Source organism: Aplysia californica, unplaced genomic scaffold, assembly GCF_000002075.1.
Source record: "Aplysia californica isolate F4 #8 unplaced genomic scaffold, AplCal3.0 scaffold00007, whole genome shotgun sequence".
In the NCBI taxonomy this organism is placed as follows: domain Eukaryota; kingdom Metazoa; phylum Mollusca; class Gastropoda; order Aplysiida; family Aplysiidae; genus Aplysia; species Aplysia californica.
This window is the reverse complement of record NW_004797277.1, coordinates 2,812,300-2,827,600: the sequence shown is the minus strand read 5'-3', so window position 1 is coordinate 2,827,600 and position 15,301 is coordinate 2,812,300. Positions and strand designations below refer to the sequence as shown.

General features: G+C 40.4%; 2 protein-coding genes across 2 annotated transcripts in view; both read left to right on the top strand.

Annotated features, from left to right (window-relative positions):
• Window positions 1-3,343, top strand: part of LOC101847919 — a gene marked incomplete in the record, with an annotated part of 10,442 nt that extends 7,099 nt beyond the window's left edge. The window contains 1 exon segment of the mRNA XM_013081865.2: window positions 2,702-3,343. Within this exon segment, the coding sequence (XP_012937319.1) occupies window positions 2,702-2,875 (174 nt within the window).
• A 5,496-nt stretch (window positions 3,344-8,839) lies between these two features.
• LOC101847543 lies at window positions 8,840-13,442 on the top strand. Its single transcript, XM_005089596.3, has 3 exons — window positions 8,840-9,441; window positions 11,144-11,369; window positions 13,064-13,442. The coding sequence occupies exons 1-3, from the start codon at window positions 9,284-9,286 to the stop codon at window positions 13,313-13,315; spliced, it is 636 nt and encodes a 211-aa protein (XP_005089653.1). The 5' UTR covers window positions 8,840-9,283; the 3' UTR covers window positions 13,316-13,442.
• Window positions 13,443-15,301: the final 1,859 nt, after the last annotated feature.

The following is a 15,301-nucleotide window of genomic DNA, read 5'->3' as shown; positions in this document are numbered from 1 at the left end:
TGTGTGTGTGTGTGTGTGTGTGTCTGGAGAAAGGTCCCAGTAGTCGGGAAAGTTTGGATATTGAAATAAGAGCATACTCTTTAATTTTTTCCCCAATATCTTGAGAAGTTTTATAGATGTGCTACTTTCTGTAACACAGAGTGTCAAAACCAAGATTGGCGAAAACCCCAATTTCTATCACATTTTTAACCTTTGGTGAAGTACAACATGTTGCAAAAATAACTAATAAAAACATTTACACTAAAAAAAATATTATAAAACCCCTTCAATATGTTATCGAGAAATGGTTAAACGTGCGTTTTCTGATGGAACTAAATAAGTAAATTGTTGACCAGGTACGACTTTTTGCCCTTTCACACCGTTGCTCAAAAAAGCATTCCCGACAAGTATGACCTATCTCCAGGCACACACGAATACTTACCCGAGATTCGAATCAGGACATAATATTTTGTCTCCCCACATTGCATGTTTGTACTGTAGGAGCAGCATTGGCGTATGCTTTGTAAAGGTTATAGTGCGGTCAAAAATTCGTGGCGCGACTTATTGGCAAGTATCTCCTCAACTATCGAGCATAGGTTCTCTAACTTTTGCACAGTGACTTGTATCAATTTGTCTTGACAGACCAACATTTTTGTAAACACCTGCAAGCTGTATTCCAGAAAATTCCTTAATGAATACTAATAAAAAATCAGAGTGGGTGGTTTCTACAGATTTTAAAATACTACAGCTGTGGCAATATTGCTTCTAATAGCAAGTCCCTCATGTTTTTCTAATCGAGACATTATGCTTATTGAACGCATGTTTTACAAGCCTTTAGTGCAAAAAATGTGTTCACTATAAAAATAATTTATTGTTACAGGTTTTGCAAGTAAAAATTGTCATTGATGAGCTTTGACGTAGGCTATATGCGCAGTCAAAATGTATGTGAGAAGCGGGAAGTGCTGTGAACAATACCATTTTACGCGTGACAGAGATTTCAAGTATTTTATATAAATTTATGAAGAAATGTTTTTTAACCTAGCCCCAATTGTTCTGGAAAATATGATTAGGTTAAGGCAAATTGATACAAACAGCTATGCGAAGTATGGAAGACTTTGATTCACCCGTCAAAGAGATTTTTGAGGATAAGTTGCGCCACGAATTTTCGACCGTACTATTTTAAGTGAAGCCTTTTCCGTGATCGTTCAACACGTCAGGTCGGTTCCCAAGGCGGTTTGCCCTGGTATCCAAGACGGTCCAATTTGGCGAAGGAGCCCACCTTTAAAGATTCTAAATTGTGTCAATAGGAAACGGGAGGGGGGGGGGGGGGAGGAGAGTAGAATCAGCTTTGTGCATTAAGAGTATTTTAAACAGATATTAGATAATTGAAAAAAAAAAGCTAAAACTCTTTAGTGGTATCATAAACGCTCCTTTTTATGTAATTTTCTTGGTTTGTTTGTCATAGTTAAGTTTTCTTAAACACGCCATTATCAAAATGCTTTCGGAAATCCTCTGTTTGAATCTACTATTGACCTTGATTCATACAAATATCCCCGGCCCCTCCCTTTCAAATCAAGACATCTTTTCACATAAGAAAAGATAAGATAAGATAATACATGTACTTTATTATCCCAGAGGGAAATTTTTCAGAACCGTAAAAACACATGCAAGTATACATAAAATATCTAAATTGTATATTACTCCCATTAAAATTCAACATGAAAAGAAAAGTGAAGGTGACAAAATGTACATATCACACCAGATGCATCATTCAACCACGTACTGGAACTTGATTACAAGACCTCTGGAGTTATATACTTGTAGATACATACTCTAAAGAGCAATACACAATATGCTTATTCTGACAACAGCCGTATGCTAGATGGCAAAAGACTTCTTTTATATTTCTTTCTTTGTTTTTGGAGGTACATATCTGCCCCTGCGTGATCTTACAATTTGCGTGGAAAATGGGTGTTATGGGTCGTTTATGATGCTTTTTATCTTTTTAATAACGTGGTGTTTTAAATTTCATCAGTTCTAGTAAAATAATATCCAGAGATCTTGCTGGCTTTCTGAATGGTTCTGTCAAATTTTTCTTTATCTTTCACCTTACAATTCCCAGCCCAGCAGCAAATACAAAATAATAGCACACTTTCAATCATAGAATGGTACAAAAGGGACATAATCCAATTACCAACACGGAAATATTTTAATTTCCTTACTGTTACACGTTACCGATACTAGCTCTTACTAATACTAATATTCTACAGTACATATACGTATGACCTCTATATGAAAAACCAACCTACATACTGTAATGAGAGGATAACTGCTATCTAATCCTAGATTCTACTCGTTAGTCTATTTACGTTGGTTTCAATACTCACTGTTTCGAGCGGGGAACGATGAGTGTGGGTCGTACAGGTCCAGAGCTCCATCCACTGTGTCGACCCACCAGTAGCGTCGATCCCTGCTCAGACTAGGTTTTAGTCGTGGCCCGGAAGGCCAGTTTAACCTTCGCCGTCTGTTTATATACCCCCCTTGCTCCCTTTTTCTCCTACACTCACTAGGCTATACTGAGTTTGTTCACTTATTTCACGTGATCCTGGCTTGTCTGGTGATCACAGCGAATTATAAACCACACATACCTTTGCCCAAAACTTCCTAGAGGTGGTCAGTTTTCTATTTTAGCTGCACGTGCTATATCATTATCCTTTCCAAGGGCCAGGCAGCTGAAGGAGTCAATCCGGGTGACAATGACGCGCTTCTTCAGCAACAACCAAGTGATGGAGAACCGTCAGACACCTCCATGATCCTGAATGGTGAAGCGACCGTATCCGTGTCCTCGTCACAACTAACTGCCGTCACCGCTCTTGATATTGATTCTGATGTCTGATGCCCTCCTGTCCCCCCAATGCCCTCTGCCCCCCCCACCCCCTGTTTCCCCTCGCCCCATGCCCCTTCCCCATCCCCCGCACCCCCCTCTCCAACCCAGTCTGTCCCCTGGCGAATGTGCACTAACTAAACGAGTTGATAGCTTATGACGTCACGGTTGTTCAAGGGACGGAGAATCATTCTCGCCAATAGTGGTTACAGTTTGTAAAGTATTTGTGCCACGACGTGATGGAATCAGGCGCTCGTCAATTTTTGGGCATGTGGAGTTATTGATAGCTTCTGAAAGCTTAATCAGTTGCCTAGCTTTCAATGTACAAAATATCCATGAAGCTTGAATTGAAGTCGAGATATTTGCAATTGAAGGGGGGTGGGTTTCACTCGTAAAATTAATGGGGAAGATGGTCGCCAAAGTTTGGTAACTTCAATAGCTTAAGAGTCGTTGAAATTTGAAAATTACATATTTTGTGCCTTTACTTTAAACAATGATTTTCATTAAAATTCACATAGAAAATGTGTTTTCAGGTATGAATATAAAAGGTGTTTAGCCCCAAATCAAAATTTCGATAAAAATGGCCAAACTGGTTGGAAAATGCCTTTTTCTTCTATTTCATTATTTGGACAAGCGCCTGATTTCACCATGATGCCTCACATTTTTCATTAGTAATACAGTTTGGTGTCATCACAATCGTACTTGATTATTTGTTCTCTGAGTTTGTGTATAAGAGAAAAAAGAAAGCTACTATTTCACACTCACACACACACGTGTGTGTGTGTGTGTGTGTGTGTGTGTGTGTGTGTGCGTATGTGTTTGTGTCTGTGTTTGTGTGCGTGTGCGTGCGTGTGTGTGTGTGTGTGTGTGTGTGTGTGTGTGTGTGTGTGTGTGTGTGTATCCGAAAGCGATAGATGTAGACTTCAGCCGTCACCCAGGAAAAATTCAAAATCAATTCCTAACAAACTAAAAAATATACAATGTGCTCCGCGCGCGTATGACCTTATGCCGTTGCGAGCGCCGTAAAACACTTGCCAAAAAAAAAAAAGAATACTTGAACAATCTCAGCCTCCACCCTGCTCCCTACGAGCTCTATAGCTTGTTGTCTTTCGTCAAACCACGGTTAAAACAAGATATAATGGAATCGTTCTGTTTAGTCTGCTCGGATTTTTTTGCATCCCGGTCTTAAATGTTTTTTGTAAAGTAAGGTTTTACACCGCTCACAACTGCATAAGGCCATATGAGCGCCAAGGGATGGATGTCAACAGAGAAGTCCAAACGGGAAATCAGGCTTACTCTGCTCACCTCTCTAGCCTCAACAGCACAAAGTCTGCTTCGACTATCAAGACACCCCGGAAATAGCAGTTCACAAGAGAGTGACAAACATACAAAAGAAGTAGAGGAAAAATGACGATAGTAAAGATGAGGGAAGAAAAAGCAGCAGTCCCCCCTATGTTGTTCCACACAGTGTGAGCATGCCATTTATAAATCAGCCTATTTACATAAGAACATGTTAATATCATCCCTTTGGGAATGGCCTAAAGGCAACTTTAGTCAGTTGCACTAAAATTTGGATGACCAACATAATCTGAAAGCCTGTTCTTAGAGGTCACTGCAAACTATGGCCCCGACAAGTTTTCTTTGATGCCAGGATGTAAATTGTATTAACTAATGTCTTGTCTTGTTGTGAGTGTATGCGTGAGTGCACCTAACCTTTGTAACGTCTATTGCTATTGTTAACGACCGAGACAAATTTCTCCCTGCGAGATGAATAAAGATTGAATGAATAAAGATTGTCATTGTCATTGTCATTGTCATTGATTTACAGCATACACCTAAAACATTAAGAAGTTGACATATTTTCCTCAACATCGCACTTTAAGGCCCCTTAAGACGGGCAGTTCATTCATCAACAAACTAACAGTTTAGCCGACAGACACCAGATCTGGGTTATTGCTGAACTGACAGTTTGTCGACGAGGGAAGTTCTATTCAGACGTACAGTTTAAAAAAATTATCCTTAAAGTGGATTGTTGTAGTAAGGTCCAACATCAACGAAATGGCTGAAGCAAGTTACCTGAATGATTTGGCAGCATTTTTATTGTTCTCAAATAAAAAAAAAGGGATCATCTTGGCTAAAGAACGGCTTTTAAAAAAAGAATCTATACACGCACAACTATTCTAGAAGAATTACGAGCCTACTCAACGGACTTTAATAATTTGTTACGAATGGATGAGCCAGCATACCTCTATATTCTACAGTTGGTCAGACCCATGATTGAGCAACAATCAACAGCGACGAGAGAAGAAATCTCTCCGCATAAAGATTAACAGCAACAATTTCTTTCTTGCTACAGTTATATATAATCTATCAAGACATCGCATTCACATCTAGAGCTAGTATTTTTGCGCCATCACTAGATTTAGGTCGAATTATTCCACAGACATGCTCAGCTATCTATGGTACTCTTTTATGAAAGTATGTCTTTCAATATCTGGAACATATTAATATTTAGCATTATTTTTGTTGTTGTTTACGTTATTGAAGACTTTGGAGATTTTGTTATTAATAATTCTGTTTCTTGCCCTGGCCTACTTAAAACGTATTCGAATGAATAATAATTATGGTTTCTCAAAACATACAAAACACACAAAAAATATTAATTTTGTAATCCGGCATTAAATTGTGTTTCTCGCGTAATTTTGACTAATTTTGGGTCGCTGATCACGAAGTGTACTCATTTTTAAGATTTGGCCAGTAGTAAGGGAGCTTTTGGAAAGCATTTTAAGTCACCCTGGTGCAACATCAAAGAAGCCGCTCCCTCATCGCCAAGTTTCCAGTTCGCCGGCTGGAAAATATCTGGCTTCCCCAGATATCTGGTGGCTGGAATGAGAATCCTTCGATATCGAGATGATTGCTCCTTTCCACGCTCAGTTTTACAGGGAAGTTGACAGGATCCCCGCCATTCTTTCGATATCCAACAGTCAGTTTGTCGATCAATGAACTGCACTTGTAAAGGGGCCTTTAACGTTGATCGACACCTAAGAAACACGAGTCAAGAGACCAGGTGAGTTTTTCTCTAACATCACGTGGAGCATGTGGAGACATCTAAACTACCGTAGGACGAAAATATACCAACTTGCACTAAAATGTGTGAAAAGGGTGGTGTCGCTGTCTCCAAAAGAGCATTTTGGAGCTAGGTTACTGTAAGTCATTATCTTAGTGATCCTGTGTATGCAACGAAAGAGCGCTTTTAAAATAGGGCCCAAAGAGTTATTACTGGATCAAGATTTTTTGAAAAAAATATTTTTGTTTGCTCGCTGGACTGAAGAAGGCCATGCAAATTTTTCCTGGGCATAGGTAAATTAATAAATGAGCAAGTTTTTTTTCGATTCCCACAGACGAAAGTGAACAAGCTACAGTCTAATATATTAAACACCGCCCAGCCCTCACATTTCAATACAAGCTCATATATTTCCTCCGGAAGCCTTCGAGACGTCTTCACGCGAGTCTCGAAATGTGCTCACCGTTTGTTGTACTTTTCCTCGATGCTCAGCGTGTCATAGTGGGCATCAGGCAGCCCTCGTTCCTTTATGTGGGTAACGTCACTGCCACGAGTCTTAATACTATAACATGGTCGCTGCTAGATCTATCCCGAAAAATGCTGTTTTGAGAAAATTGAAGTTTAAGTTTTTGTCCCTTGTTTAGTTTCTTTAAAAGACAAGGAGAAGTTTTCTCTACAACCAAACAAATATACACACCAATGAAACCAAACTTCTCCTATAGGTAGTGCAATGCCCACTTTTGGTGTAGGTCACGATCTCTGGAAACCCCCGAAATCTGGGTTAGCCCGCTAGTCCTTAAAAGCGACTATATATATTAATCTCTTTTGCATAGATTTACATATTGGAGGTAATATTATATTGATTATCCTGATATTCCGTCTGCCCAACATCCAGTACCACACAGCGGAGATTTATCACCCAGTTCCTGTCGAGCAAGAGACAATGACAGACTTGAATGAAAGGGAAGAAGATACCTCTGAAGAACAAACTGAAGTTTCAACCCCAAAAGAACCCGATCTTTCACTGAATGTATCAAGCAAGAGTACCTCATAAAATCACGCAAAATGGATGGAATAACCTATTTAGAGATTTACAGCGGCCAAATCGCAAAGCTGAACTGTTTTGTCCAAGGCTCCTGTAATGGAATTTGCTTGCTGACTGTATGAGAAAGAACACATTTAGAGATCTTGATAAGGATTTTCGACTGCTTTTACAAAACAGAGTAACTTGGTTGCACCTAACACTATGGACAGTCAAATAAATGTGGTGCTGTGTACGATAAACGTGTGGAAAATGTATTTCACCAAGGCATTGTAGCCATGGAAAATGATATCAGGGCAAATGGAGTGATAGTGTATTGGCATATTACGATTTGTTATTTCTAAGAACTATACCAAACCTTGAAGACAAGGGCCAAGCCAAGAAACAAAGATTCCAGTAAGATGATGTAACCGTCTTTTTTAGCCTTTATTTATTATTAATTTGTTAAAATTGTGGAAACCTGAATATTTTGAAACTGAACCTTTTACAATAATTTTCGTGTTCAGCGCCCAAAAAATCCACAAAAGTGATGTTTGAGCCCCGAAGCAGAAACGTTGTGAAAGTTTGTAGACCCGTGTATTGGGCTTTTATATTCTGTAGGTCATCCAATTTTTAGACCCCCTTTCAAAGACCTGATACGTTTAAACAAAGCGATTTTTTGTTATCCCGTTTTAATCCTATAGCTAAACTATACTACTACTTCTACTACTAGAACGACGAAGGCGAAGAAAAGGACTCTACTACTCACTACTTCTACTACAAATGATAACATCACTCCTTGGTGATTAAGGCATGTAACTGGAAAAAATGTTGGGTTGATTTTAAGATCACCGTGTTTTTATCAATATCAAAGCGATTTTAAGTAGTTTTGCAATACTTTATCCAAAGTGTAATCAATGTGGAGTGTATTTACATAACAATAGCTCAGCAGAAACATTTTTTTCGGACATGGGGCTTGTTTTTAAGATGGCTATCGTCTGCATTTGAAATCGACTTATACAAAATTCCTTTAAACTTTGGTGAGTACCTCCCAATCTAATTCTTTTTTTTTTTGGTAAGTGTTTTACGGCGCTCGCAACTGCATAAGATCATAATATGAGCGCGCGGGAGACACCAAGCATTTTCACTTGCTCTGGGCCTGCCCCTGCCTCGCTTGTTTTCAATTTTGCCAGTGACAGCTTATGTCTATTCAGTTGTCCCAAAAACTGCATATGCCGTTTCCTGATTGTTTTTAACAGTGAGCATCCCACATGGGCTTCATCAAGCACTACCATTATAACTTTACAATTACCAACTAAATACGATCGAGACGAACCTCTTGTTGGTTATAAACAACGATTTGGAGGCACTCATAATTACACGCATAAACAACCAAATATCTAAAAAAGAGCCACGTATTGATAGGTGGGGGTTGACAGGTGCTCTAGTGTAGTTAACTCGTTTCCTATCAAACATCTATCGACCATATCTCTCCTCATTTTTTAGTTTGTTACTTGCTTGTAACACCTCTAATCTTCTGTACTTAGGACGTAAATACGTTGCAGGTGCTGTAAAATTCTCATTAAAACAAATTTTTTAAAAGCAGTGATGGAAACATTTCATCACGTGAAGAGTTTATTGAAATGGCAATCGCTTCTTAAGCTCCATGGAAACCGCAGAATGTAGTATACGGCATTTACCCCCTTCTTTCCCATTTAACATCTGTCGTCCTTATCTCAGCTCCTCCCTTGTTGCGTGTGTTACTCTTTTGTAACACATATTCTTTTCTTCGGCACTTATATGACCTTATTGTGTTGCAAGAGCCGTAAACTTTTACTAAAGCTAAAACTAAAGCTTACTTTCTCGTCTTACTTATCTTTTTTTGAAATCCCGATTACCTTAGAATCTAAATGAACGCATCTTTTCCCTCTGATAGTCGACATACTTCCGGTAAAAGCGGATAGAATAATAGACAGCATTTACGCCGGTTCTCTTCTTTCCCCAGAGATATAATATCAGAGACTCAAGTTCAGGATATTGTACAACATTATAAACATTGAAGAATGCCTTCGGTGAAGGGTGGGTTATTTTGAAATTTCTCCCATTTTAGAAATGGCTGTCTAAATCTGAAAAGTTACCCTTGTTTTCCGTTTTGCAATACCTTCCGTACTTATTGGAATGATTCGATTTGTACCAGATGAATGCATCGTTTTCAGCCTGAGTTCAAACTGTCGGACTTCTACCCTGGGCAGCCGTTGGGGATGTGTGCAACCGTGGCTCAAACTCTGCCTAAAACAGCACTTTTGCAACCACTGTGGCCTTGTTGCACTGGTCAATGGGCTGCTTTGGCAGCAAGAACAAATGGGATATAAAACTCCCGCCTCCCAGAATCCCTGACCTGACAGACGACGATCTGGTGAATGTGCGGGAATTGTGGGATTTGTTTTGTAAACTGGAACGCTACGACGACATCGCCCTACAACTATTTATAAGGTGAAAACTAACTGTTAGTGTTGGCCCTTACCATGTGTTTGGTATGTTGTTACCTTAAAATTACAAATTTCTGTCTAACAATTTTGGCCGTTTAGAGTTACATATACCAGGAGGTCAGACACAATATGCTTTATCTGCGCTTTCAAAATCGTAAGATTGTTTGGAGTCGTTATCAAGATATTCAAAGAATTGCATTTGAAAAAGCTTGACATGCTGTGAAACTCATAATAATTTTTAAACGTCAAATTTCTAAAAACTAGGTATAGTGAGCAGATAGAACTTTGTCATTCTTAGGAGGTAGCGATGTGCTTGTGAGTTGAATAATGTTGATCCTTACCATGTGTGGTAGGTGTTCCGGGGGCGAAGACTTACTGTTGGGAAGATTTCAGTAACGAGCGACCGCTATGTAACCTCTAGATTATACTCATTGGCCATCAAAATCATTACAGCTAGCCCTAACTATGTGTGGTATGTGTTTGTGAGGTGAGCACCAGAATTCAAATTGGTCGCTTTTAAGGACAAGCAGGCTAACCCAGATTTAGGGGGTTTCCAGAAATCTTGACCTACACCAAAAGAGGGCATTGCCCTATCTATAGGAGAAGTTTGATTTCATTGGTGTGTATTTTTTTGGTTACTGAGAAAACTCTCCTTGACTTTTAAAAAACGGAACAAGGGACAAAAACTTTACCTCTGATTTTCTCAAAACAGCATTTTTCAGGATAGCCCCCTTGTGCTTAAAAGCGACGAATTGAATTTACAAAACATTTCACGCTGAGTTGAAGTTAACATTTGAAAATGGGTACTGCTCGTATTAACCTATTTCCTATTCGTTGTCTGAGTACAATCATGATCCTCGGTGGAGGACATTGCTAATTCATTGTTCCACAAACAACATGCACAACTACCCATGGGGAGGGGAGCCACTCGTGTGCAATAACGTCTCGGTTATAATATACTAGAGGTAATATCTTTTGTTTGTACTATTTGTCTTCTGTTCTAGTCCTCTTTAGTACCAGTCTGTTCGCTGAGTGCATGGTCTAGTACACATCATACATGTACCCGGTACTTCCTCCTTAACGTCTGCTAGGGATGCTGCTTGAGTTCTGTAGATGCCCCCCCCCCCGACTGCCCTGCTAGATTCGGCGAAGCTGGGGCCTGTCCACTCGTAGAGCTCACGTTTAGTATTATCACGGCTGGGATTAAGAATGACAAAATAATCCAATGTTCCATGAACAACAGCTTGGAGCAACTGCCCTGGTAAAGGGTGCCTTTCACAAGTCACAAGATTTTGTAGTTCGTACTGATAGCAGATCTTTCCGCTCTTTTTTGGACCTACCTGTAGATGGATGGTCTGGGCAAGAAAAGCTGATCCCCTAAAAAACCCTAATTGGGGGGGGGGGGATTGCTCTTTCCCTGTATAATCCCTGTCTGTTTGTCTTAGGATTTAGGATTTCAGACTTATACACTCCACACACCCGCCCCCCCCCAATCCCGCCCCTCCTCTTAAAACTAAAACTAAACGATGGAGAAGTCAAAACAAACGACCAAATAACAGTCCCCGCCCCATTTTCCGTTTCTTTTCAAACCAAAATAAATAAATTAATAAATAAATAGCTGTATAACTACATAAATAAAACCCCAACAAAATCATCTGATATACCGGTGGAAGCACAGTGTATTGACAGCTGTTTGTATTTTTCAGTTTATTCCACCATCACCCTGAAGCTGTGGACTACTTCCAATCCGGCAAGTCAGCGAAAAAGAAATCCACGGACGCTGACTGGATCATCTGGCACGCTCGGTTGTCCATGATGGTGGTCAACTCGGCCGTTATGCAACTGGACAGTCCGGAAGACGTGAGGCACATGCTACTCGACATGAGAGACCGCCATAGGCTAGCAAACGGACCCCAACTTGTCCATTTCGAGGTTCTTCTTGGGATTTTAAATTTGTATTCCTTTTTATTTTTGCTTTCCGCCTTAAGTACAAGTATGAGCTCACTTAAGCGTCTGTTGTACAAAATTTATGCTCTAATATGGTCGCTTTTAAGGACAAGCAGGCTAACCCAGATTTCGGCGGTTTCCAGAAATCTTGACCTACACCAAAAGTGGGCATTGCCCTACCTATAGGAGAAGTTTGGTTTCATTGATGTGTATATTTGTTTGGTTGTAGAGAAAAATCTCCTTGTCGTTTAAAGAAAATGAACAAGGGGCTAAAACTTTACCATCGATTTTCTCAAAACAGCATTTTTCGGGATAGCCCCCTTGTGCTTAAAAGCGACCATATGTCGCTGGCAGAAGATGTGATACAGATTCCCATACGTATGGGAAGTCTATTCATCTAGTACTTCCGTCTGTCTGCGGGGGTGTTGAATTCCATTGTCATCAGAACCGAAACAGCCCACCTCCTATATATTAATGATCAATTATTTGTTTAATCGATATCCACCATCTTTGTATCAGCAGCGTCCGTTATCATTCTACGCGGCTTCTTCCAATGGTAGTGAATCGTGGACATCAGGGTCACTTTGGGGTTACATTGGGGTCATCGCGGGAATCACCTTGAGGGAGTCACAATGAGGGAGTTACTTTGTGGACATCTTAGGGGTCACAGTGGGTTTACTGAGGGGTTCAGAGCGGGGTCACCACATAGGGTCACAGTTTTTTTTTCCGGTAAGTGTTTTACTGCGCTTGCAACTGCATTAAGGTCATTGGGCGCCCGGGACACATTAAACATAATTTTTAGTTGGTAGGAAATTTTGAATTTTGCCCGAATGACGGCCAAAGCCTACTTTTATCGATTTTAGACAACCAAGGGATCTTTAGTGTGCGCTACTTGCACACAGGACCTCCTAGATTTTTCGCCCTTGTCCGAGAAGGCTATTTGTAGATCTTTCGTACCATAAGATCAGGGGGTTGGCTTAAAGAAAGCAGTAAGAAGGAGCCAAGGAGTAGCAGTAGAAAGGCTGCAGAAAGAGTCAGGAACCCAGAGGATCGGGCAAAGGAGGAGAGGGGGTAGGGGCAGAAAGAGGAGGCGAAAGCAGACGACAGAACATTGACGGCAGAACATAACTAAAGAGCAGGAAAGGGGTGAAAGGAGACACTTTTAGAGCAGAAAAATGTCCGTCGCTATCCGGATTTCAACCCGGAACCTATTAAATGAAAAGTGAACCTCGTAACCTCTATGCCATGAGAAGCCCCGGGGGTTACAGTGGGGCTGCACCTGTGCTTTACAGGAATACGATTGTACGGGTGGAGATGGTTGTGAAGTACGAAAATTTTGGGACGTTTACTTTACTTTTACTTACATAATAATTATGTTTGTCCAAAGATACAGTGGGTATTTTAGTGCAAATTGTGCTTTTAATTTTCTAAAACATTCTTTAGAGGCTGGAGGGCGCTATTGGTAGGTAGTTCTCCTTAATGTTTTCCCTGTCTGTCTATCTGTCTGTCTGTCTTCATGTCTGCCTGTCTGTCTGCCTGTCTGTCTGTCTGTCTGTCTGTCCGTCTGTCTGTCTGTCTGTCTGTCTGTCTGTCTGTCCGACTTCTTCCAAGAACTAAACAGCCATTTTTGTTTCAATGTGAATTCTCTTTATTCAAACAAACAAACACATTCTCCACAGCAACTAATGAAGGACATGGACAAAATGATGCAGGACCGTGTCAACAAACGCATCTTGTCCCCAGAGGCCAAAGAGTCGTGGAGAAGGTTCCTCCTAGTTTTCTTCGGTTTCATCACAAAAGACGGACTGCTCCAGCCCGCAGGGCAAAGCGTAATTAAACGTAAAAAGAAAGAAAAAGAACCCCAACCCGAACAGACAGAACTGGAAGAACAAGAAGAGACCATGTCTGTGATTCTAGAAGAAGAAGATTAATTTCAATTGACGTTACCGGTAAAGAAAGCCAGATAATTATGGTTTTGCTATGATAATATTATGAGGAACTCTGTTGTGTGGGTGAAAAAATCTTAACCCTATCCGTCATTTTGTACCCCCGGGGTTGTATTCCTCACATTTTACAATACTTCTAGTGCGAAGATCTCTTTGAAACTTTCAGTATTTCTCTAAGAATCATTTTGACAGACTGCTATGCAAAGCTTACGGATCGGATTAACAAGTAAATTTCCTCTTTGGAAAGTGGTGGCACAGAATTTCTCACGTCGTATGGATACGACAGTAAAACACGACGTACGGACAGGGTTAATGAGAGTGGACACTGGTTATATCTTTAATTTATCTTCTCTGACCGACACACTGAACGACTGCGCGCTCCGTGAGCTCAGTTGGTGTCGTGCTGGACGACGGAGTGAGAAGATGGTCCTGATTCGAATTCTAAACTAAGTGTTCTTGATGAAGTCAGGAACCCAGAGGATAGGGCAAAAGAGGAGAGGGGGTAGGGGTAGAAAGAGGAGCCGAGGGCAGGCGACAGAACATTGACGGCAGAACATAACTAAAGAGCAGGAAAGGAGACAATTTTAGAGAAGAAAAATTTCCGTCATCATCCGAATTTGAACCCGGAACCTATTAAATGAGAGGCGAACCCCTTAACCTCTATGCCAAGCTCTCAATCCATTTGGCTCCTTCCTGTTGGAGACAGACGTAAAATTTGGAGACTTCGCTTCTTAGAGAACCTTTTTTGGCGCTGTTCCTGCGGCGACAAGGTCGTGTTTACTAGCCACCCACTGACATCGGAATTTCAACTATCGACCCGCAGTAAACGATACATTTCCAAAAAAAGAAAGAACAGACAGATATAGAAATTCATTCGTACCAACTGCAGTGAGGTTACTGAACACACAGTGCTACAAATGAAACACACACAGAGAGAGAGAGAGAGAATGAATGTGTTACGGAGCGGGTTGTCCCAGCCCGTGAGACATGTATTTACTTGGTGCACCTTTAAGTCTAACTTTTGTAACGTCTACTGCCATTGTTAACGACCAAGGCAAATTTCTCCCTGCGAGATGAATAAAGATTATCATTGTCATTGTCATTATCATGGTCATTGTCATTGTCATAGTGTTGCTATGAGAAGGGTCAGCCACAAACACGAGCTACTGTTTTTCTTCTTTTGAACGACTTGCCAAATGGAAACGACGTTTTAGCACTTGGCATTTAAGTTTCATTCCGGCCTTTTAAGCTTTCAAAGACGTAACAAAACTACGTCACTTCATGGCCAGGTATCTGGTGTGTGACGGTTAGACATTTTAAGGCTTTTGCTCGCCTGGCACGAGTTCGATTCCAGAGTGGGGAAGTTTAGTTTATCAACCTCTCCGTCTTTCTGCTGGGATATTGTATACTATTATAGCTATGATATTGTAACTCACTCCACGCGGTTTGAAGTGACCTCAATGGTCTAAATAAACGGTGTAGATCATCATCATCATCATCATCATCATCATCATCATCATCATCATCATCATCATCATCATCATCATCATCATCATCATCATCATGGTATTATAACATACATTAAACTGACTATGTTGGTGACTAATGCCACAAATGGAGACGAATAAAGCCGAGAGTGGGAAAAAAAGGGAGAGATGAGAAAAATGACTTGGGAGCAATGTGAGAATGTCACGGCATGACGTTTGGAATGCCTTGTTTAAAAAAAAATATTAATAAAATGTACCGTAGTGGACGTTGTTTCAGAAAGTGAACACGAGTTTTTTTTTCTTCTTTTAATTTCTTTATCTAGATTTCTGAAGAATGAACAAGATTTTCTTCGCCCCGAAAGAACACTGATTATTCTTTTTCTGTTCCTTTCTCAAAGTCAACTACAAATATAATGTCTTATTCGCATACAGACACATACATACATCCAAACACTCACACACACACACACACACACACACACAT